Below are 24,694 nucleotides of genomic sequence, written 5' to 3' on the forward strand. Positions count from 1 at the left end.
GAACAGGCTCTCTTGTCTCTTTGTACTCTTATTGTACATGTTGCTTGATGTCTGAATCTGATTGAAGAGATTTAACTTCCTTCTTCGTGACTAGCAGATGTCACGACATGAACAGACAGTTAAGCAGTGCTTTGTTTATGGCATGTTGCTGGGGTATTTTCCGTTCTATATATATATATGAGAGAGAGAGAGAGAGAGAGAGAGAGAGAGGGGAGCTCACCACGTTTTGGAGTTCCCACCCCCATTGGGGGTTTTTATGCATTGGTTTTAACAGGTCCCAAAATCGTACACATTTGTGTTGGTGTGAATCAGCCTTAACATGCACAAACATGATTAACAGCAGTGCTAAAGTAACAATATTGCTCTACAAACTCCATGTGTAGGCAAAAAGAGAGATCAATTATGGTTATTTTATCAATTCTGTATGTCTAAATATTTTCAATTGATCAGAAGTGGCTGAATTGGTATTTTAATAATAATGAAGGCCTACTTTCAGATTTTACATTGTTGCCATCTTTTACTTTTAGAGAATACATAGGCCTAAATGCTGTAATAAAACCACTGCTTTAAAATGTAAGGGATTTGTGACAGTATTTTAAATATATATGCAATATTCACATCCTTGTCAAACTAACTTGTAATCATTACGTTGTCATGTTCAAAGATTAACGAGACCAAACCAAGAAATAATTTTCTTTAATTTTGCATAAAAGTGTTTTCCTTCATTGGACAATTTGTGTTTCTTTTCAAAATCATTTTAAAGGGTTAACTTTATATGAATTAAAAAATGTTTTATAATAAATATTAACAAAAAAATAGATTAAAGTTAATTTTAATATATCCTGCTCTACTCAGACAGTATTCCCTCTTTAACCAGGATCAAAGTTTGGCCATAGTAGGCTACTGTATGCACTCTTTACATTTAATAATGACTGTTGTAAAAGTTATCAATTTAAATTTAAATATTGCCAGTGAACTACTACTGACTACCTCATTATAACCTGTTACCTTGACCTCATAAAAAATACAGTTCATACACAGACTCTTAAATTCTCAAATAATTTCTGTTTATTGTTTGATGTCTGCATTTTTCCTGGCGTATTTCAAGACCACTCTCAGGAGATCACCAGTTTTCTCTTTAAAGCTCAAGAAATACTACACTAATTGGCTGGATGGAAAGCAGCCCACATTACTGGTGCACAAGACTGCCCAGTTGCCACTGTTGGCATCTCTCAGCCACACTATGTTGGTGTTATACAAAAGACTTAAAATAATAATTATATTTAATGATGATGTGATTCGATGTTGGTTTTTCTTTGCTTTATGAAGAATTTCATAGAGACAAAACCAAGGCTTTAAAAATGTGAGGGATATTGTGACAGTAGATTTTAATGATCAGATATAGACTATATACTGAATAAAATACTCCATTTTTTTTTTTTCAATTATAGCATGTGGCTCTACAGAAGTTGTCACAAAAGGGCTTTTTTTCCATGGCCCATATTGTTGGAAATGTTCAGCTTTTCTGTACTTTAAAAAAAAAATCTATTAAAAATAGGCTAATAGAAATACCAATGACGGGTACTAGATAACAAACTCCAAATATGCAAGCTCTATCGTTTCCTTTTAAGTTAACGGAAGTCCTGATGAATTGCCGCCATCTTGTGGCTTGAAAAGGAAATTACCACACTTTATAAAGTAACAGCAACTTCGAAATACATACAAAAAAAACGAAACAAATATTTTTTTATTTTTTGGCACAAATTGTTTAAAAAATACAGCTAATTGGGGAAGATGTCCCCCTTAAGAACAATGGGTCTCATTCACTAAGATGTATAGCCTACTCACAAACGTGTTCACGAACAAATCATGATTCACCAAAAACGTTCATACTAAAATATATTATAAATTTACGATTTTTTTTTTAGGAAAAACTGAAACCACACGCAAAATAAATAGAAACATTAGGCTACTAAAAACTAATTAAGTTGTCGAACAAAATGTAAAATTATTCAAGAGGCCCACTAATTGTATTAATGATAATACAATTGGCCTTCACAACAATTGAATAACCTACGACAGACCAAGGAGAATCTCAGTAGGCCTAAAAGAGATTCATCTAAGTAAATGTATTATATAACTATACAACCATATAAATATATACATATTTATCCATCCATATTTTAATTGAAGGTATCTCATAATAGCAACACTATTTGCCATTTTAATAAACTAAGGTTTTTAACCCTCTACACACATTTTGATGGTAGCCTACATGATAAAAATGATTCCACAATTTCTTGGAACATTTTATTGATAATCTTTTTTGACAATGGTCAGAGAGCAATACAAAATCACAAATCTTTTTCAAAAATGTCAAGAATACAAAAATAAATACAAATATATTTAGAGCATATATTGTGCACTAATACGTGATGTGTTAACGTCCAAACACATTGTAAACAAAGACATCCTTGAAAAGTACCCCTTATGGCACAACGTTGCCGAGGCAATTTCTGACCATGCAAAATAAAATAATAACTTCTTAAGGGCTTCTCTGACTTCTCAACCAAACGGTTGAGCACATTTTGAGTCACTATATTTTATTGAGAGGAGTACCTAACTTAACTCTAACTGATTGAGCCATCTCTACCATCTGGTTGAGGTATGTTATGCCAAAAAAATCCACTAGATGTCACTGTGTCAATCAACAGCACTTGTCACAACACTTCTTCTAACATGTATGTCAGAAACAAATAAATCACCCTTTCTTTTACTGTCTATGAAATCACCCCAGCCATGTGAACTGTTTTGGGGGAAATTTTGCAAGCTAAGTATATATATATATTTTTTACATATTACACTGTAAGAGCCCTTACTTTACAAAAGTATGTTACTTGGTGCCATGAAAAAAACTTAAGTATGTTTTTAATAATTTTTCAAAAACATGCTCAACCAAACGGTTGATTTGGCACATAACAGTTAACTGTCACCCCCCCTTTTTCAGAATGGATATTACCATGCACTATTAAAACTTGGTTGTAATTCAAGAATGCTTCCGAATAAAGACCTAAGTTTGGTCTTGTTTTAAAGAAAACACTCAGCAGATTATTGCTGAAGTAAAAAGCACTTCAAAAAATAAAAGTATGAAAAAGTTATAGAAGTTTTAAATTTACATTAAATCAAATATACTGTACTTAATATTTTTTCTTTTATATAAAATATATATTTTACAAAATATTTTTTTCTATACAATTACTACAAAATCAAAGCCATATATCTAACCAAGTTGTGTTCCAAATTTGAAGTTGATATCACAAAAATTGAAGTTCCCATGATATTTTGTTTAGGCGTAATACCAAATATGACATAAATTCAATTGAATTTAATTGTATGCATTCTGCTGTAACAAATTAATAAATTTCTGTCCAAATATCACTTCTGTCACAAAATATGGAACCTTGAGACTAAGACCTTTCTGACAATGTGTTTTGTCAAGATTGGAAAAGGTTTTGATCATAAATTATGATGGGCAATGAAAAAGTATGGCAAAGTATGTGTATGAATTCCGGTAAAAGATTAAGTGACATTAATCGTGACATCTCAACCATTTGGTAGAGGCCGATATTTAAAAAAGTATGGGATGTGTTGAAAAAAAAAATACATTGAGAGTGGTTACTAGCGACATAAGGAGATAAGAAATGCAAACAAAAACATTTTCCATCACTTTTTTTCTTGGTGCGGACTTTAAAGGGTTAATAGTCACACACATTTTGTATGTACAGTTCATGTCATTTTAAATAAGATTACTAAAGCAAATAATCTTGCCACCTTCTCACACCATGTGCTCCTGTGACGGTGTGACCAATGTAAAAAGGAAGTACCACTTTCAAATGGTGCTTGATAGTGACTGCCAGGTGAACATGGGGCTTAAGAAAACTTTCTGTTGCCTGAGGGTAACACTGTGCTGTAGACTAGAGGGTTAATGAACAGCCAAGATGTCTAAATTGTACATCTTACTCATTGCAATTCATGGTGCTTTTATTCAATAATTATTAAATAAAAAAAACACACGTAAAAACATGCCACTTCTGGGGGGCAATCTTACCCCAAGGGTCTAATTTGATATTTTCTCTTCAAAATAAAAACGTCTCAGGTTACGTATGTAACCCTGGTTCCCTGAGAGGGAACGAGACGCTGCGTTTGAGACGCGGTGGGAACGCTCTGCGTGATTGCGTCATGAAGCACGTGTAAAATCAGTCCAATGGAAGCCCGATACGCCATGGGTGACGTCATAGACCAGGAAACTATAAAGCACCTTTGAAAACAGACCGCGACAGCTTCTGAAAAAGTCTGAAGCAAGTCGATCAGGGCATGCAGGAAGTATGGCAGGCAAACGCAGCGTCTCGTTCCCTCTCAGGGAACCAGGGTTACATACGTAACCTGAGACGTTCCCTTTCAAGGGAACTTCGAGCTGCGTTTGAGACGCGGTGGGAACCCCATACCCACTACGCCATAGTGACAAATGCCCGTTCTGTGTGAAGTCCTTGCGCACACTAAGAAGCAAGCAACCTCGCCCCAGGAGTGGAGAGGTCAAGGTCATAAAACCTGACAAATGTATGTGGAGAGGACCAACCTGCCGCATTACAAATGTCAAGAAGGGAAACACCCGAAATTAAGGCCGTAGAGGCCGCCATACTCCTTGTAGAATGGGCCCGTACAGCCATAGGTGAAGGCTGACCGGCCGCTTCATAAGCCAATGATACAGCCTCGACTATCCATTTGCTCATAACCTGTTTAGATGCAGGGCACCCTCTTCTGAGTGACCCAAAACATACAAATAACTGCTCTGACTTACGCCACAGGGCAGCTCTGTGAACGTAGGCATCCAATGCCCGAACTGGACATAACAGGTTCAGTTTTTCCTGATCTGGGGTATTAAAAGGTGGAGGATAAAAGGCCTGCAACACTATTGGGCCCCCAACATTAACTGGGACCTTAGGAATATAACCCGGTCTAGGGTATAGAAATGCTTTCACCATACCAGGTGCAAATTCCAGACATGACGGAGCAACCGACAGGGCATGCAAATCTCCAATTCTCTTGATAGATGAAATAGCAAGGAGAAATAAAGCTTTCAAAGTGAGGAATTTTTCTGAAACCTCTTCAATAGGCTCGAAGGGAGCCAGAGCCAGACCCTCAAGTACAATGGCTAAATCCCAAGCCGGTGCTCTAGAGTGCAGTGCAGGTCTCAACCTCAATGTACCACGGAGAAAACGAGTAATCAGAGGATCTCTCCCAATAGAAGTACCCCCCAGAGGGGTATGATAGGCCGAAATAGCCGCCACATAAACTTTTAAGGTGGAAGGAGATAATCCAGCAGAGAAACGGTCTTGCAGAAAAATCGAGAACTGAACCAACAGGGCAGTTAACAGGATCTAACTGACGCTCACCACACCAGGTGGAGAATAATTTCCATTTCAGTGCATACAGTCTTCTCGTGGAAGGAGCTCTGGAATGGAGAATGTCTCAACGACCTCAGTCGAGAGACTGGATTCTATGAGCCTGGCCCCCTCAGAGGCCAGGCCCACAGTTTCCACAACTCCGGTCGAGGGTGAAATATCGTGCCCCCTGCCTGGGACAGCAGGTCCCTCCTGAACGGAATCTCCATGGGAGAGCCGTCCAGAAGAGACAAAGTCCGAGAACCAAACTCGAGTCGGCCAGTATGGGGCTACTAGTAGCAGATGAGCCCCTTCCCGGCGAACCCTCTCCAGAACCTCCGGGAGCATAGATATCGGGGGAAATGCGTACAGGTGCAGCCTCGGCCACACCGGAACCATCGCATCCAGTCCGAGAAGAGCTGGCTGCGTGAGGGGGAACCATATAGAGCAATGTGTTGTACAAACGATGTGAAAGGTCGACTTGACTTAAGTTAGACCAAAGTTCTCCCTAAGAAGCTCCACCACCCTGGGGTGAAGTCTCCAATCCCCTGGGCCTCAGCCCCTGCCTCAACAGGATATCTGCTCTGATATACGAGACCATCAGTGTGTTGTCCGCCATTCGCCGAGCAACCACTCATGATCGCCCCCACTTGTGAGGGAAGCATCCGTCGATAGCAATATGCGTCGACAAGAAGCCCCCAACACTGGGCCTGGGCGAGGAACCAAGGTTCTTCCACATGACCGAAGCACGAAGGCATAGCCGCGTGACCTTGATCATGCGAAAACATATTTCCCCTCGGAGAAAACCCCTTGGTCCTGAGCCACCACTGCAGGGGTATCATGAACAGAAGGCCAAAAGTAATACGTTGGACGCAACTGCCATGAGACCCACCCGTCTGAAACTGTTTCACAGTGAGTGACTGGCCTAGATATACCCCATTACGGCTGTAAGAATTGCTACACCTAGAAAAGTGGTCCTCAGAGCACACTCTTCTTGGCGTTGAGAGGCAACCCCAACATCCTTAATGAGACAGAACGACATCTCGATGCCGAACTGCCATAAACTCAGATTGAGCTAGGAACAACCAATCATTGATGTAGTATAATACGCGAATGCCCTGGAGTCTCAGAAGAGCCAGAGCTGCATCCACGCATACTGTAAAGGTGTGGGGTAATAAACCTAGGCCGAATGGAAGAACCCGATAATGGTATGCTTCGCCCCCGAAAGCAAACCTCGGGAACCTCCCTCATCCTCTTTCGGAAACAATGAAGTAATGGCTGTCTGCTGGGAGGAAGAACCCCTTCTACAGCTCCTTTTGCAGAAGTGACAGTACTTCCTGCTCCATAACCAAAGCCTGCTCGGGGTCCACCAATGAGAGGAGGACCCCTAGATATCTGGGCGAACGAGAACCGAACTGAATTCTGAAACCCTTTTCTATAGTGTGCAGGACCCACTGAGAAATATGTGGCAGTAGTTTCCACGCTGCCAGAAATTTACTAGGGGAACCAGTCTCTCAAGACTGGCCTCTGGATTTGTTTGAACAGTCACTACGGCGCCCTGAAGCGGCGAACCGGCAGGGTGACCATTCTACGACCCTCCTCGGAGGATCGTATGGGGATGCTGACACCTCAGTGCCCTGAACGGCGAACCGGCAGGGAACAACCGAACTGGCAGCGCTGCAACCCTCCTCAAAGAGTTGCACCCCAGAGGAAAAACGATTTCTCAAAACCGTCCCTTGGTTGAACAGTCACTACGGTGCCCTGAAGCGGCGAACCGGCAGGGAACAACCGAACTGACCGCTCTACGATCCTCCTCGGAGGATCGTATGGGGACGCTGACACCTCGGTGCCCTGAACGGCGAACCGGCAGGGAACAACCGAACTGGCAGCGCTGCGACCCTCCTCAGAGAGTCGCACCCCAGAGGTTGCCGAGGAGAAACGATTTCTCAAAACCGTCCCTGCCCCGGAGGAGCCCTCAGAAGCCTGATAGCCTCGTTTTCTTGCGACAGGACTTCTTGTCTAAGCTTTATTAGAGATGATGACAGTCCTCAGATCTTGCCTACCTCTAACTAGCTTAGTTCCTACGACCCTCCTCGGAGGATCGTTGAAAAAAGCAGGCACTTCGGCGCCCTGAAACGGCGAACTGGCAGGGAAACCGAACTGACTGCTCTTCTTTTTTCTTATTTGAAGGCTCGTTTGGGGACACTGACACCTTGGTGCCCTGAAACGGCGAACCGGCAGGGAAACCGAACTGGCAGTACTGCGACCCTCCTCAGAGAGTCGCACCCCAAAGGGCGCTGAGGAGAAACGATTTCTCAAAACCATCCCTACCCCAGAGGGGACCACCCTTAGAAGCCTGATCGCCTCGGCGTCAGGGCTTCTTCTTTGTCAAAGCTATTTTAGAGATAAAACAGTCCTCAGATCTTGCATGTCTCTAACTGGCTAGACTGCGACCGCCACCCAGGTACCCCTCAATTGCGGAGGAGCCCGAATGGCGACGCTCTGTTTTGCACTTTTTTTTGCTGAGAGGAGCATAATAGGCCGTCTCAGGAACATTAGATTGGTGAGGAAGAAACCTCTGGAACGCCGCTGAATGGTTTATTTCTTAGTTTTCTTGAAAGCGGAGCGTCCAGAAGAACAGACATAATTATATCTTTATTTTCCTTTATCTTTATATCAGAAAAAACTTATATATATATACATATATATCACTCTGCGGCCACCAGCAGGAAACAACCGAACTGGCAGCGCTGCGACCCTCCTCAGAGAGTCGCCCCTCACATTCATCCATGTCCTTATATACTCTACCCACCAGCGCTGCCTAATAAAAATGTATTCATTATTAAGATGGCTGGTGGGTAACGTCGGGGTTAATAACGATAACGCCGACTCGGGAGAGAGAAAGCTCGCAAGCGTCTCTTTAACCCGAGGCAATGTCATACTATGATACTTAATACCCAAACATTACTATAGTCAGACATCTGGGGATTAAACACATAAAATACAAACCGGTTTATTCCACGATCTCGACACCTCAGTGTGGAGATAGGGAAAAACCACAGTCCCCGACGAGGAGGCTGAGATACAGAGTTTTCCTGTTTTAAGATACAGTTCATCTAACAAACTCTTCTTTATTTTCAATCTCATAATGTTCAGCTGGCCAGTAAATATTTAACTGGCAACAGCACTAGATAAAACCTCCTTTTTTTCTTTAAAAAAGCTCCTCTTTATTCAACAGAGTTATGAGCTGGAAAATGTATTCATTGAAAACTCAAACATCTGCCTTTTTATAAAGATTTGTATTTGTTTTGTTCTCTTTCTTTTTAAACAAAACACTAACGATACCAATTCCTCGGAACTGGAAATCGCAGCACACTAGATCTGGCATGTGAAAGCTGAGAAAGGGCGGAGCCCGTCACAACCCCCGCTGTCAAATCCGTTTTCGAACCCCGAAATACGAGCCGTCTCCGAGCCTCGGCAACAGAGAGACCCGCTCGGGGAACGCGAACCGAACCGTCCTCCTCGAAGAACGCCCGGCGGGAGCGGAGCGTCCTCACGGACAGCTTCTCGCAATGCACAGTCAGATCCCTCGAGAAATGACTGTTGCATGCTCCACTCCCAAACAGCAACAAAAAGCTGATGTGTGTCCCCACCCGTGATGTAACGAGGGCAGGGAACAACACAACGTCTATAATATTGCTTTGCTCGCCATAATGATAGATAGTGATATATATATTGGGCTTGACAAACAACAATAAATAGACAAGGACAGAATCACAGAGAGCGCTTGCTGAAGACAACAGAAGCTGTCGCGGTCTGTTTTCAAAGGTGCTTTATAGTTTCCTGGTCTATGACGTCACCCATGGCGTATCGGGCTTCCATTGGACTGATTTTACACGTGCTTCATGACGCAATCACGCAGAGCGTTCCCACCGCGTCTCAAACGCAGCTCGAAGTTCCCTTGAAAGGGAACTATTTTTTACTCTATATTAATGTTCCCACAACCCCTCATTGATAAAAAGACACAGACACATTTAATATTCAGCATAATACAATGTCACAGAGCACTATTTTGCAAATAAGACAGAATTAGTGGGCCTATAACAGATCTCACAAATGTTGATAATTGCTAGAAGGACCAAATTAAAGAGAGCATAGCCATTCATAAAATGTGTCATGTTAAATGTGTTGTGCCATTTATTGTCAAGAGAAAAAATTAAGGAGGCCATTCATTTTGTTCTGGGGTCATTATCCTAATCTTCTTCGCATCCATTCGGTCTGCCTTTATGTTTGAAAAAGGCTTGTCGGCTCTTTATCAAAGGGTGACTGCCATGAATGTGTTCACAGAACATTTAGTCGCTAGTGACACATTTAAAATGATTCTTGAGATAATAAAGATCATATTCATTCATTGAGGTCTCTTCGGTGGAAGGATAACGGAACTTGGAATAGGCTTTGTCAATCTCAGACTGTCCCCATGGCAACATAGCCTTGATCTTCGATGCATGACTGATAATAACATCATCACAGGAGCCCACATGAAGGGAGCCAAGCCCATCGATATAAAATGCTGAAGAAAGAACAAAACCGTCAGGGTAATACTAAAACATTGCCACATGCATGCATGATCTACTTTGCATTAGACCTCTTACCTAAATGGCCAACTCGAGCCAGACGAGGGTCAAAGCCTACTTCTCGTATCTTTTCTGTGCGAGCCATGAAAAAATTAATGACGGCATCTGCAACAACACAATTAGAAAATCCCTCGATGGCGTGGTGGAATCCTGTCCTTATGTGTAAGCAATCTCCCTCTTCATCACCTGCGTCTGTGGAGATGATGTGTCGATAGGTGGCAGTGTATCCCGTCACTTCGCTGACTGCTCCCCCCACCTCACATAGCAAACACAAACCCAGGAAGAAGTTTGTCAGTCAGGTTATTGAAAAGTGCATTCATGATAATTGCACAACAGTATTCCCAACACAATTTAAATAAATAAATATACATTGCATTTAAGCTATAAATAGGCTATATCAGTTAATATTAGTCTACTAATTTAACTTTACATTTCATTAGAATTATTCTTATGAAACCTATTATAATTTATTAATGAATTTAAACAAATTTATTATAATACACTATAAATAACTTTATAAATAAGGAAAGTGTCATCACTGTTTTCTTCGATATAGAAAAGGCATATGTTGTGGAAGGAGGGATTATTAATAAAGGTAGGAAAGATGAGTATAAAAGGAAGAATGTATATATGGATTAAAGGGGTTTTTAACTGGGAGCAGCATTAGGGTGAGGGTTGGCGGAGCTATATCCTCTAGTGGTGTAACTGATAATAAAAGTGTAATAAGGAGAGTGTAATAAGTCCACTTTTATTTATCATCATGATTAAATTATGTTTTCTCAAGGATACATACAAGTATGGGGAAAATCATTAATTGCTGATGATGGGGCTCGCTGGTTTAAAGGAAAGAATATATAATATATAAATGTATATAAATGCAATGTGCGTTAAATTAAGTTGAAAAGTGGCAGGCAATTTGTCACAGGGAGAACAACATTATAGCATATATAAGTTCAGTGAAAACTACACTAGTAAACTAGCTGGAGCAGAGATGATGCAAAAAGGGAGAAGGAGAATTTATAGTATAAACATTTAACACAACGGAAATATTTATAGTATAAACAAACAAAGCAGCAAATAAGAGTTACAGTAAGTGCCTTGGTTTATGTTTGAGGATTAGTTAAGTGCTTGTGGAAGAGGTGTGTCTTCGGCTGTAAATCATTACATGGGGCTTTCACAAGTTTCCATTATGGGAATCTTTATGGAATGTCATTTTAAGTGCTTAGCATTCTTAAAAACCGGATAGTCTGTTGTGCCTTTATCAGTGATCTAGATAAAGTTGACTAGAGGTCACTGTTCAATAGCAGAGCTTCAGCAACCCGGTGAATACTGGAATTAGCATTAAACCATTGTTTGTTTACGCTCTTGTGAAGTCAGTCGCTAGTTCTGCCTTCTCTGTGACATCACACACGTCGTTAAAGATGGCAAGCGATGATTGGTCAGGAAGTAACTTGTAGTCTGACAGGTTTCTTGTCCATGACAGGACAAGAATTTAGGAGTCAAAAATCGCATAATCTGACACAGTGACTATCGTAACAGACAAAAATATTGTGTAGTCTGAACCCGGCATAACACGTAAAAGCCCTTTTACACGGAGCACGATTAAACGGCGTGAATGTACAACGAGATGACGCTCTTGAATCGAAATAATGATAATGAAAGTCGCAGCGCAACAAAGAAAGATTTGTTTTTTTTTTACCAGTGTCTCAATTTTTTCCTTCGCCCCACAATGAAATGAGCCGTCCAATTAGATTTGAGCTTACCCAAACCACTGCTGTTGCTGAAGTGTAAATGTGGTGGCACGGTTTTGAAACCCTGTATGAACACTGAAGATAAGTATTCCAGAAGAGAATGTGAGTTCTTGTTATCATTGGGGTCTGAAAAACAGATTTTTTCATATGTTCTTTATACAGATTATCATTTCTATTCATTTTCCACTGAATTAAGTGATCGTAACGAATGACAACGTTGTGTTAATTTCCGTTGTGTTAAAATCCACACATAAACAACTGAAAAATGTTTCTACAGATGAAACATGAAGCCAAATATATAATGATTACGACGATATATGTTCTGTATGTGTCTTTCATGCGGCTCGGTGTGTTCTTATGACAATAAAGTAGGAAATGCTTACAAGAAAAATGCTAAGCAGGTTCAGTTTATTATAATACACAACAAATAATCTGCCCATTATTGAATCAAAATCCACTCAAAACTGCACTCGATGATGGTTAATGTGTAGTATTTATCTTAATATACTGTTGTATCTTGTGCACCAGACGAGGTTAAAGCCAAATGGGAAAACCTACGAGATGTATGCATGAGGAAAAAAAAAAAAATTCTCGGTCAGTGCCACCTATCGTGCAGGCGTGAATTAGCTGAAGGCAAGCATTTGTTTCACGTTCAGTTTAACAGCTCCTTTCATCTGCGTTTCGCTTAGCTTTATCTTGGTGTGAAAGGTGTGAATCTCAGCTTTATCTCAGTGTGAAAGGGCCATAACGCACTCATTGCAACCCGTATGGTAAGTTAGAACAGCCTGAACTGCAACCAGTGACAAAACCAGTGCAACCACTTATGTAGTCCTCTAATCTATTTAAGGCGACACCTCTCGGACAGCTATTTCAGTCATGAAAGTACAGCTCCTATCTCTTTGAATGGGGAAACATCAAATTTTTCCAAACCTGTTCACCAAGCTTACGATTAAATTTCATATTTGAAATGACCACTAAAATCTGACAACAACCGTCTCATAAATGTTACTTATGCTCAAATAGAGTTAAAAAAGAAATCCGAGCTAGATCCACCAATGCGCATATGCGGTCATAAGCGCATGTCTCAGAACACTGACGCGGTGTCTGAAATAGAATACTTCCCTACTATATACACTGTTCCAAATTATCATGCAAGTGACATATCAGTAGGATTTTAGTCAAATAAAAATTCTGATTTGAGTTTTTCCAAAGAAAGTGTTTGTTTAGAAAACAGTGTGTGAAAAACTGTACGCCAACAGAGTAGTATGTCAGAATACACAGTATTCGAAAAACAGTAGGCGAAAAGTCCCTGGATGACCTACTACCTCAGGCGAGATTCTGAAGTGCATATTCAATGGAAACAAGGATTTATTAATGGAGGTGAAGAGACGCAACTAATGCTGGTAGGTCACATGATAAATGACAACATGGCGAATGTAGTCCGAATAACATTCATACTATGTAAAAATATAAATATAATACTACTCGCATTCATTTATAGAATGTATAAATGAATGTGCCTGGTGGAGAATGCAGGCAATTGCAGCTAAAAATTTAATTGATGATCCGCTCCATCGCATCACAGGTAAGCAATCTTCCTGTGATTTTTAAAGAATAAATCTACCATGAAAAGGGTTATTAATTGAAATAGTAGTAATGTACCTAGGGCTGGGCAACAAAACAGTATCGGTATTTATCGTAACGGTAACGATATAAAAAATGGTTTTCGATATAGCACTCGATATTTTCATTAAAATGCACGCATCACTGGCTCGACCACAACAAAGTTGCCCAACATCAAATGGCTAACGTAATGAAAGCGGAACGAAACTGCACTACACATTTTGCGCTTCACGGACCGTTTATCAGTTTGGACCAATGCCAGTGCAGCGCGAGCCAATCTTGATCAAGCGACACTGTTACTACACATGGCTAAGAGATCCGGTAAAAAAAAGCATTTGAATTCGCCACAGAAGTAATAACATCGCTGCAAGATCTAAAGCATTCAAATTTCTCCATTATTAACGGATCAAACAGCGCTGATGTGGAAACCAGGAGAAACATTGAGCCATGAATGAATTAGTTATAGGGTTTAAGTCCACAGATCAGCAACATTCACCATGGATTTAATGTAGTAACACTAACTGTAGCCATGAAAGCATTTTACTATTCCTGCCAAACTTCCAAGTACTTCACACATATTTTTCCAGCACTTCAAAACACAAATATGATCATATTTAAATGTTACTTTTAATGTGATGACCAAAACATTATTTGTTCACCCTTCAAATATTACCCCAATTAATAAAACTAAAAGTTTCATGATGTAGGAAAACAAGAAAAAAGAAAAGAAATAAAAGGGGGAATTTCTGGTATTTTCTTTTCTTTTTGCTGTATCAAAAACGTACCTAACCGAGACACCACTGTCGTATCGAACCGAGCTGTGAATTTTGTGAACCGTTACACCCCTACGTATTACAGATGTTGATCTACCTCAAATTTTGCCTTGATTGTACTACGTTTACACTTTTACATTGCACACATTTTGTAACATTTTATTTAAGTTCAAGAGTTTCCTTAACACTTAAGTTTCCATCTTAATATGAGACAGATGATATTTTTGTTTACATTTTATTTTATTTTTTGACTGCTAAAACTAATATAATTTGTTGTTTGCCTTAACCCTCTGGGGTCTAAGGTGTTTTTGGGGTCCTTGATGTTTTGACATGCCCTAACATTTGTGCTCGTTTCAGTTGCTTATCAAGTTTAATAAGAATCATGACACCTTTGCCATTAATATGTTTATGTGTTTTATCCAGCTGATGTGGGCGTTGGCATGTTTGCATGGCTTGCCTCAGATCATTTGCGTTTGAATAGCGCGCTCTCTCCGTGGGCGTGTTCACATTAGCACTTAATGAGCTATACTGAGCTGAAAAGAAAACGACTGACATCTCTCTCTTTTCATACAGATTACATAAACTGAGAATTCAAGCTTCATGCCTGTGTGCCTGTATGCCTGCGTGACTGAGTATTCACTGAGTTACGGTTCACTTTCGGACGCGTTAATGGACTTCACATTGAGAGAGATGGCAGAACGTGCATCATGTTTATTTTTCTTTATTTGTTAAAAAGCACAACACTTTGTTTTTATTGTGAGTATCCACATAGATCCACACTTAACAGGATCTAATGATGTACAACACTTATATGCAAGATCAAAATCAACTCAGTATTTTGAGTCTCTTTTGCACTGATAAGAAAAAAAGCGAGCTCGCCGCGCCGGCGCGATAGTCGACCTCAGAGGGCTAATAATGTGGATAAAAAACTAACAAAACAGTGGTTTAAATTCAAACTTTTCTATTTTCTACAAAAAAAAAAGTAAAAAAAAAAAAAGTCAATAATTATTGATACCATACGATATGAAACATATCGTGATACATTGTTTAGCTATATCACACAGCCCTAAATGTACCTTTAGATTTAGTATTAATCCTGATAATGTGACGGGCCAGGGGCCTCTGCCAGGGTGTTTGTGTGTGTGTGTGTGTCTCGGTCTGTGTTTTGTCAGATCAGAGTCAGCTGACCACTGTCTCTATTGCATAAAACCCGCCCCTTCCTGATTGTTGCGGGCTGGACTGTTTGTTCTTTTGCTGGTCCCCAGCATGGCGTTTCCTCTTTGTTTTTGCTGTGTTTTGTTTGTTTAAATGAACCTGGCATTATGTTTTGCCAGCATCGTTCGTTAAACTTTAAAAATTATTTGTTATATTGGTGTAAGAAATGTATTCTTTATATCTCAGCCCTGTCCAGAAGAAAATGCTCTGTCGACACATTCCTTTGTATATATGCAAGCCAACATCTGTTTTATAAGACCCCCCTCCCCTCTCTTCTCCTCTACATTCAAAATGCATTGAGGGCCTTCTTGGACCCTCATGGTCTGTGTGGAGATTTAGACGGATGTTGACTATATATGAGTAAATGTTATATAACGTACATATGATATGCTATGAAGTCATGTGTTTTTATTGGTTAAATCCAGATAACTCCCCTTGTTATTTCATTTATATTTGCATGCCACGTATGGAGCTTGGACTATTCTTTCTGGCTTCCCAGCGCTGGTCACTTTTGACTTTGTATGGTTCATTCACGATTTAATAAAAGACGGAGAGAAAAGGCACTTCAGAGTTGGAAGACTTTTATTTCTGACAATTGGTTAAACTAAATTACTTTTGTTAATAAACATTATTTTTTGGTGATCCCTTAAGCGTGGTTTCCTCTTTTTGTTGTGGCCTTTGAGCTGGGCCATAACAACCTGTTAATATAACAGGTTATATAACCATAGAAAGGGTTATTACAAGAAATAGCAGTAATATATCTGTATTTATCGAAGGTTTTCCTCCTGTAAAAGGAAGATGATTAAGGGTTCCCTTTAATCCTCCAGATGTTTAAAACACATTAATTTGTTTAGATTATTTGTCAAATTGAAATTGTTGACGATGGCAATAAGAATTTTAAACCAAGAAATATTTTGTGTAGATCGAGACCATAAATTTGATTTGTTCTTCATTGCCATACATACATTTGTACAAACTCTGCGCCTCCAAACTCGTTACACGCAACTGACTGGGGCCGAATTTCGTACGATTTTACGCCGTACATTAGGCGACGATGTGACCGAAGAATAAATCAGCAAAATTACAAATTGGGAGACTGGGGTACCGCTGATTACCCAAATACATGTAAATGGAAAGATCAGAGCCATGTCAATGATTTTTTGGACAAGCCAAATGTGCTGCTTAAAAAAAGGTGTATGTCTAGACTAGACATCTCCAATGCTGCCAATACCAAATTGACAAGTAAAGAGACACATAGCACATTTCTTACTCGATTTAAACGAGGATGGGAAGAAGAATCAAAGTTGCCTTTGAATGGTAGTCACTCCATTTTTTTTATAAACACCCGTTGAGCAGAATGAAACCTCTACTTCCTCTTCCTTATAATTCCACACGTCAGGCAGCTGAATTAGTTGCATTAACTAGAGCATGTAAATTATCAAAAGCCAATCGGGTTACGGTGTACACCGATTCCAAATATGCCCATAGTTTTTTACATGATTTTGCAGCCACATGGAAACAGAGAAATTTCCAAACAGCTGATGGTAAGCCCGTATCACAATTTAATCTAATTGCTGATTTAATTGAGGCCACATGATTGCCTGTACACTTAGCTGTCGTAAAAGTAACAGGACATGCGACAGGGGCTACTAAAGATGCGGCAAGGAAAACAATTAGCGGACATGATAGCGAAAGGGCAGTGTAGAGTAGCCCAATGAGCTAAACCACTTTAAAGTCAACCCACTCCAGAAGATTTAGGGCAATTGTCCACAAATGAATGCAAGACAGATGAAGATGGCATTATGCGAGACAAACAAAACCGTATAACCTAAGACAGCGCTAATATTGCTCACACAACACTATCACGGACTATTCTATCACATGTGAGTAAGCATAAAGTGTGTGAGACCATCAATGAACTGTACTGTGTACCATAAGTGAGGGAAACAGTCAGTTTGATTCTAGATGCGTGTTTAACCTGCGCAAAAACAAACCGGCCAGTCAAACATGACGCTATACCACGCCTGGAAGCACCATTCCAACATCTACATTGATTTTACGCACATGCCTCCTGTATGGAATCTAAAACTTATGCTAGCAATGACTGATAGATTCTCAAATTGGCCAGAGGCGGCAATATATTAGCACATAATTAATTCCTATAATTCCTAGATTTGGCATATCAAGTGTGACTGAAAGCGATAATGGCACTCCTTTTGCTTCAAAAGTGACCCCCCACTTGCCAAACGCATTTGGAATTGATTGGCATTTCAACAGTCTTTATCCACCACAATCCACTGGAGCAGTGTAAAGAACAATAGTGCATTAAAGAATAGGTTGACCATTTGGTTCAACCCTAATTTCCAACTATGCAATAAACCTATACATTTTCCATCATGGCAACAAAAAGGAATTACTCACCTTCATCACCTATTTGAAAATAACCAATTCGCATCATTTAAAACACTAGTCCAGAGGTACGGTCTTGGGGGAGAACAGTTTCTCCAATATCAACAAATTAAATCCATTGTTAAATCCAAGATCAATATAATCAATAACCCACTTCATCCCTCTCAGTTAATGGAAGATATAAGGAAAATCACTAACTCCAAAAAATTTATATCCAAACTACACAAAATTATATTAAATAATGATGTAACATTTATAATACCCATGACCAAATGGGAAAAAGATTTAGCCTTCTCCCCCAACACCGACATCTGGAAGGAAATCTGTAATACATTTTCAATAACTCACACTACAAACCTCCAGCTCTACAGTTCAAGATTATTCACAGGACTCACATCACCAAAAGAAAGAAGTTTATAATGGGCTTGAGAAACACTGATATCTGTTCACAGTGCACATTGGGGAGCACAGACGACTACTTTCATGCCATATGGACCTGTCAATCAGTTTACTCATTTTGGATATCAGTGACCACAAAACTCTCCATTATCATGAGTTGTGGAATCCCTCCATCTCCTTCACTCGGTTTACTCAATAACAGCACAGAAGTTCATAATCTCCCAGTCAAATATAAAAACCCACTCATTTCTCTAACTATCGCCAAGAAAGTAATTTTGCAAAACTGGAAATCCAAAAATTGTATACATATGAATCACTGGACTAATCTTCTCACAGAATACATCACATTAGAAAAATAACATACACTAACAAGAATATTATATCTACATTTCTTGATATATGGAAACCATTCCTAACTCCATATAAATCAGCTACCTGGAACCGGACCCACGCACTCTCCCAACCACATGTTCACAAACTTATAATAAATAATCTCTGAGTATTATTGAATACATCATTCTATAATTATTCATGGATAGATGTCATTTATATATATAGTGCTCGATAAGCTATACTTCTCATTTATTATCTATATATGTAAAATCTGCATATTATTGCTATCGCTATCTATTTTTGTCGGTGATGGTGGTGGTAGGGATGGTGGTATTTGTATTGATACTATAAAAGTATTTGTCTTCCCTATCTTCGCCTATATAAATAATATTTCAGAAAACGTTATATATAGATATTTATAATTTGTATTATTTTATAAAATATAAATGGTCTGGGTGCTGTCGGTGGGTGCAACTGGCATGTCCTGTTAGCATGGTCATTACAAACTCGGTTGTTGGGTTGATTGGCCCCTCCCTTTTTCTGCCTTTGCCCTAAATCCCTTCTCTCATGTAAAAACTATCTGGGTTGAATGTGGTGTCTCTGGCTGGGGAGCTAACCAGTGCACACCAAGGTCTAAGCCACAAAGAAAGGAGAGAAAAAAAAAAGGGGGGCAACCAAACATGCCATTTTGTTATGTCAGGGCACAACCAGTGGGTGCTGGGGGGTGCCGTTACCTGTTCCTGTCCGCATTCAGTATAACGTTCTCTTGTTAACTTTTAAATGTCTTCATGGAGTTGCTCCCAATTATTTATCTGAACTTCTGGCACTATTATTCAGCTCTTTGCTCTCTCCAGTCTTCTTTATCTGAACTTCTACACTATTATTCACCTCTTTGCCCTCTCCGGTCATCTGACTTAAAACTGCTTACTGTACCTCATGTTCGTCTCTCAACAATGGGTGGTAGATCATTCAGTGCCGTGGCTCCAGAACTCTGGAATGATCTTCCTTTAACTCCTTTGTGACACTTCTACTATATCCTCATTCAAATATCATCATTTCTTACAGTATTTCCAACCCTCCTGTTTAGTGTTCTGCTGTTGTTACTGTATATTTATATGTGTATATTGTTAAGACCCTGAGATATTTTGTGTTTATATCAACTGTCCTTGTGTGCATATGGTCTCTCTCTCTCTGTGTGTAGACAGGTTTGTGTTTCAGATGGGCGTTGCCTCTGTTAACCTGTGGAAGACTCTGATTGGTCATGCTAAGCACCTGACCCAGATATAAGAACCGCCCCTAACACTCAATGGAGGCCTTTGAGTCTATAGTTGACTTTGTGCTTTATGCTGTTGTGCCTTGCGTTCGTTCGAATTGATTGTGTTCCTCTTCACCATTGTTCGTTTCTTCCTCATTTAATTGAGTAAGTACGGTGGCCGAGACAGCTCAACGCGCTGCAACTGAAGCAAACACATGCAAATAGAAAAAAACACGTGTGCAAATAGAAAAAACACCTGCAAATAAAAAAAAACATCTTCATCAGTTTCACAACACACGTGTGCTCCAAATACAGAAACGCGCTGCAAAAGTTCACAACAGAACCAAATACAGAAAACGCGCTGCAAATAACACAGACCACAACGGAAAGGTTTCCAGGGGAACCAAATAAGTGACGAACCCGGCTGGGACGTGCTTATTGCTCGTGAGCTTCCCTATGCCCTACTCCCTTCGAAGGGCAGATTGCAGAGCCCTTAAAGTGGGACTGTGGAGTGAGCAGGGCTCTAGTGTGCTGTTAGGCAGCCGTGTGGAACGCACTTGATGAAGGGAGCAACGAAAGACAACGTAATTTCCTCATTTTCACCTGGGATGTTCCCATGACAACGCAGCAAGGTGTCCATCAGCTGGTCTTACGACAGAAATATAATGCTGTTAACATAACGGATGCAAATACATTTTTTTTTTTTGTTTACAAAAAAGCTTTTAAAATATGCTTTATATATCTGTGTCTCAACTTTAAAATTTTGGACCCTACATTACCTGACATTTCTTACGAAACCTTTCTTTATGAAAATGTAATAACATGAAACAATTTGTACAGTGTAACTGATGTATAGATAAATATCTTTCCTTCTTTATCTTTTTTATTTAATTATTTTAGTTTCCAGCTCATTGTTCTTTTCTCATTTGTATTCTGATGACATTGAACATATTGTTAATACATTTTGTACATTGTATACAAGTTGTATGTCATAATTTTTTTTTATCTCTCTGTATGTTTTGCACAAATAAATAAATAAATAAAGTATCATTTTAAGCTGTAAGTACCAGCACGCATAGATTTATGGATATATATGCCAGCACGTCCCAGGCGGGTTCGTCACTTATTTGGTTCCCCTGGAAACATTTCCGTTGTGCTCTGTGTTATTTCAGCGCGTTTCTGTATTTGTGTTGTGAGCTTTTGCAGCGCGTTTCTGTATTTGGTGGTGTTGTGAGTATTTGGAGCACACGTGTGTTGTGAAACTGATGAAGATTTTTCTTCATTTGCGGGGGTTTTTTTTATTTGCACGCGTTTTTTTCTATTTGCATGCGTTTTTTTCTATTTGCATGTGTTTTCTTCAGTTGCAGCGCGTTGAGCTCTCTCGGCCACCGTAAGTAAGAGTGTCATGCCAGAGAGATTGTTAGTGTTGTGTGGAAACTGTGTGTGTGTGTGTTGTGTTGATTGTAATCTTACTTCTGATATTCTCTTTTATCTGACAATTGCCTGATTGACTGCTTGGATTCCGATTCTGATTTGTCGCCACGAGACTTTGTAAATAAGTGTGTAAATATTCTTGTAAATACATTTTGCCAGATTAAGGGATGTAGGGGGTTTGACGCCAATTTATTTGTACTGCTTTTTCACCTAGTTTATGGTTAAGGGAGTTAACCTGTATTTTTTTTTTCTTTATCTTTCGTTTGAGGTCATTTAGGTTCTAAAAAGAAGATTGTTTTGTTTGTTATTTTGGCCTTGTCTGCCATTCATTTTCTCCCATTTATAATAATGTGAGTGCACAGTCTTTGTACATCTCATACCTTTAGCCAGGTAGACCTGCATTATTTGTAGTGCAGGAAGTTCATGTGTTAAATGTGCCAATTAAAATGTGACGTGTAACAGACTGTCCTTAACTAAAATGTTGTTATAGTAGCCTAATATTAATGCTAGAAAGCCTATGCACTTGCGATTTAAAAAAAAAATTGTCTATTCCATTTCATCATTAAATCTATTTTCACATTCACCTTGACTGAGGAGTTCCCCACCCCTTAATCACAAGATTGTTTCTCTATAGGGAGAAACTGACTTTTTACAGTGAAAAGTCACACCTGGGGCCTCATGTACAAAGACTTGCGTTGAATTCATACTAAAACATTGCGTACGGACAAAGCTGTAAATGTGCGTACGCACAAAAAAAAGCAGATGTATGAATCTCTGCGTACGCAGGATCCCACGCATATTCTCTTTGTACATCCCAATTAACGTAAAATTGAGCGCACATGCACGAGCACAACGCCCCACCCAGTCTCCTCCCCCAATTAAATTAATTTAAATATGGAAATTAGTCCAATTTGGCAAAAGAAACCTGCAAGAACATGGCTAAAGCAAGCAAGAAACGAAATTTCACTGAAAATGTCTTCTATGTGAATATATAGTACAGTGTAATTTATTCCTGTGATCAAAGCTGAATTTTCAGCATCATTTCTCCAGTCTTCAGTGTCACATGATCCTTCAGAAATCATTCTAATATGATGATTTGATGATCAAGAAACATTTTTGAGTATTATCAGTGTTGAAAACAGCTGTGCTGCTTCATATTTTCGTGGAAACCGTGATATAGTATTTTCAGGATTCTTTAATGAATAAAAATTTAATTCAAACAGATATAGAAATCTTATAATCTTTTGTAACATTATAAATGCATTTACTCTCACTTTTAAACACATTCAATGTGTCCTTGCTGAATAAAAATATTACTTTCTTTTTTTATCTTTACTGACCGAATTAATGAAGTTTATTTTTTATTCCTAGTTAAGCCAACGCTGCCATTGCTAGACGGGTTGTATCAGTTTGGACATGCTTTATATAGCCTATGTTCTTACTTAATTGCATAATATAATATTTTAATAAAACTCGTGTGACAATATGTCAAATAATTTATCAATTACAAATTATAAGCAATATCTGACAGCTGGTGGTGCGATAGAACAATTCGTAGTGTAATGTTCGCCACTTCACTTTATTGCCTCTATGAGTCGCCGACGCCAACGGACAAAAATCACGACAAATGTACGTACGCCAGACATGAAGTTTACTTGGAGGAACGCACATTCTTACGTTAATTTCACTGTTAGTACATCTGGCCGTGAACGTGAAAGCTGACGTACGCCGTGTTTTTGTGCGTACGCAGTGTTGATACATGAGGCCCCTGGTAATTAAACTTGCTCTTGAAACTATTGCTCATGCAACTTTATGAGCATCTCTCACTACCAGAAGCACCATGCACGTTCAGGCATTTTGCAGAGTATTTTGTTGATCCTGGAACAACATTCCTGTCTGAAAATGTAATCCTAATCATATCCATATAAACTTAATCCTACCCATAAGTTATCCCTAAAATATAATGATATGTGAAAAACACTGATATAGAAGCATCAAACCCTTATTGTAAGCCTAAACTTGATTGACTGTAAACTTGTCCCTCATATCTGGTTGAATGGAACAAAGTTGTTGATCCAGGAACATGTTCTACAGTACTTGTCGAAAATCAGGTTTTGCATTCAAGAATGCGTTTTCTAGTTCGCAATCCCTCAATAAGCCAAACACACTTGAGTATTTGTTAAGGATGGTGTTCGTTTGTGTAGTGTGAACACAGCAGCAATGTTTCTCAACATACTACATCCAACAGCCTTTAACTTTAGAATGTTTTTGTTTGTTGAGGCAGGTGAACCAAACCCCAGGTGCATGATGCCTCCCGCTTACTACTTTGCATCTTAAAATTTTCTGTTTATGTTATCTTTGAATCTCATTTGTTTGCCACAACTAGTCAAACACAAAAGCTTTGTGTTATGAGAAATATATGCATTTGCAGTGTTTTTTTTATGTCACCTTTGGTTTTGTAATATGCAAATTTATGTGTTCCTTTTATGAGAATAAAAATTGACTAAATTTAGCCAGCTGCAAATGCACAACCATAATGTGTCACACAATGTTTCAGAGATTTTGTAAAGCGGTTTCTTATACATCCCTGCTTTTAAATCACAAAGGTGTGGCATCACATCACTTCCTGCTTTCTCCTTACTAACATGTAAAAATGCAACAAAAATTGCTCTCTCACCAGGTCCAAAGTGGTTCTCTCCAAAATATCCACCATCTTTTCCAGTTTGGTGCTTGAGGTGAAAATGAAGTCATCATCCACCCAAAGCACATATTTGGTTGTTACCTGAGAGACTGCCAGATTACGCCCAGCAAACCAGCCCTGTAATGATGAGCAGACAGACAAACCATCTATTTGTCCTGAAAAGGAAACATTGTAGCTCAAAAAGCCCATGCTGAGTTAATATGTAACATCCATACCTTGCCAAAGGGCATGATATAATGTTCGATGTAGGGACCAGTTACAGGTTTAGGATCCCTGGTGTCATCAGCTATCACTATAGTTATAGTGGGGTAGAACTGTCGAATGCTGTTGATCAAATCCTGAAGTTTATCATATCGTAGAAATGTTTTTGTGGCAATAGTGACCAGAGTGCTTACATTGTATTCTGTGGGAAGGAAAATATCAAAACATGATTATTGTGAAATTTATTGTGAAGTTGAAAAGACTTCATATAATATATATATATATATATATATATATATATATATATATATATATATATATATATATATATATATATGTTTTACCTTTTCTGGGTCCAGGATTATAGAATTTAGGCATTGGTGGATGTCTGATCTTAATTGTGAAGGTGGCCAGGAAAATACCTGCTTTAAATTGTACTGTCACAGACAAAGGAAAAGTGTTATACAATTAAAAAGACTACTGAATATAGAGCTAAACCTGTGTTACAGCATAAATAAATTCGAA

General features: G+C 39.1%; 1 protein-coding gene across 2 annotated transcripts in view; it reads right to left on the reverse strand.

Moving 5' to 3' along the window:
- Positions 1–9,752: 9,752 nt before the first annotated feature.
- The window catches only part of b4galnt1a (beta-1,4-N-acetyl-galactosaminyl transferase 1a), a 50,083-nt gene continuing 35,141 nt past the window's right edge, over positions 9,753–24,694 (reverse strand). For both annotated transcript variants that reach the window (XM_056239131.1, XM_056239137.1), the window contains exons 7-11: positions 24,514–24,606; positions 24,184–24,371; positions 23,945–24,085; positions 10,094–10,331; positions 9,753–10,011 (exon numbers count right to left, since the gene is read on the reverse strand). In XM_056239131.1, the coding sequence (XP_056095106.1) occupies positions 9,794–10,011; positions 10,094–10,331; positions 23,945–24,085; positions 24,184–24,371; positions 24,514–24,606 (878 nt within the window). In that variant the 3' untranslated portion in view covers positions 9,753–9,793. The remainder of the gene's footprint in view (positions 10,012–10,093; positions 10,332–23,944; positions 24,086–24,183; positions 24,372–24,513; positions 24,607–24,694) is intronic.

This window comes from Rhinichthys klamathensis, unplaced genomic scaffold (assembly GCF_029890125.1).
Source record: "Rhinichthys klamathensis goyatoka isolate OS25496 unplaced genomic scaffold, OSU_Roscu_1.1 h1tg000020l_1, whole genome shotgun sequence".
Taxonomy (NCBI): Eukaryota; Metazoa; Chordata; class Actinopteri; order Cypriniformes; family Leuciscidae; genus Rhinichthys; species Rhinichthys klamathensis.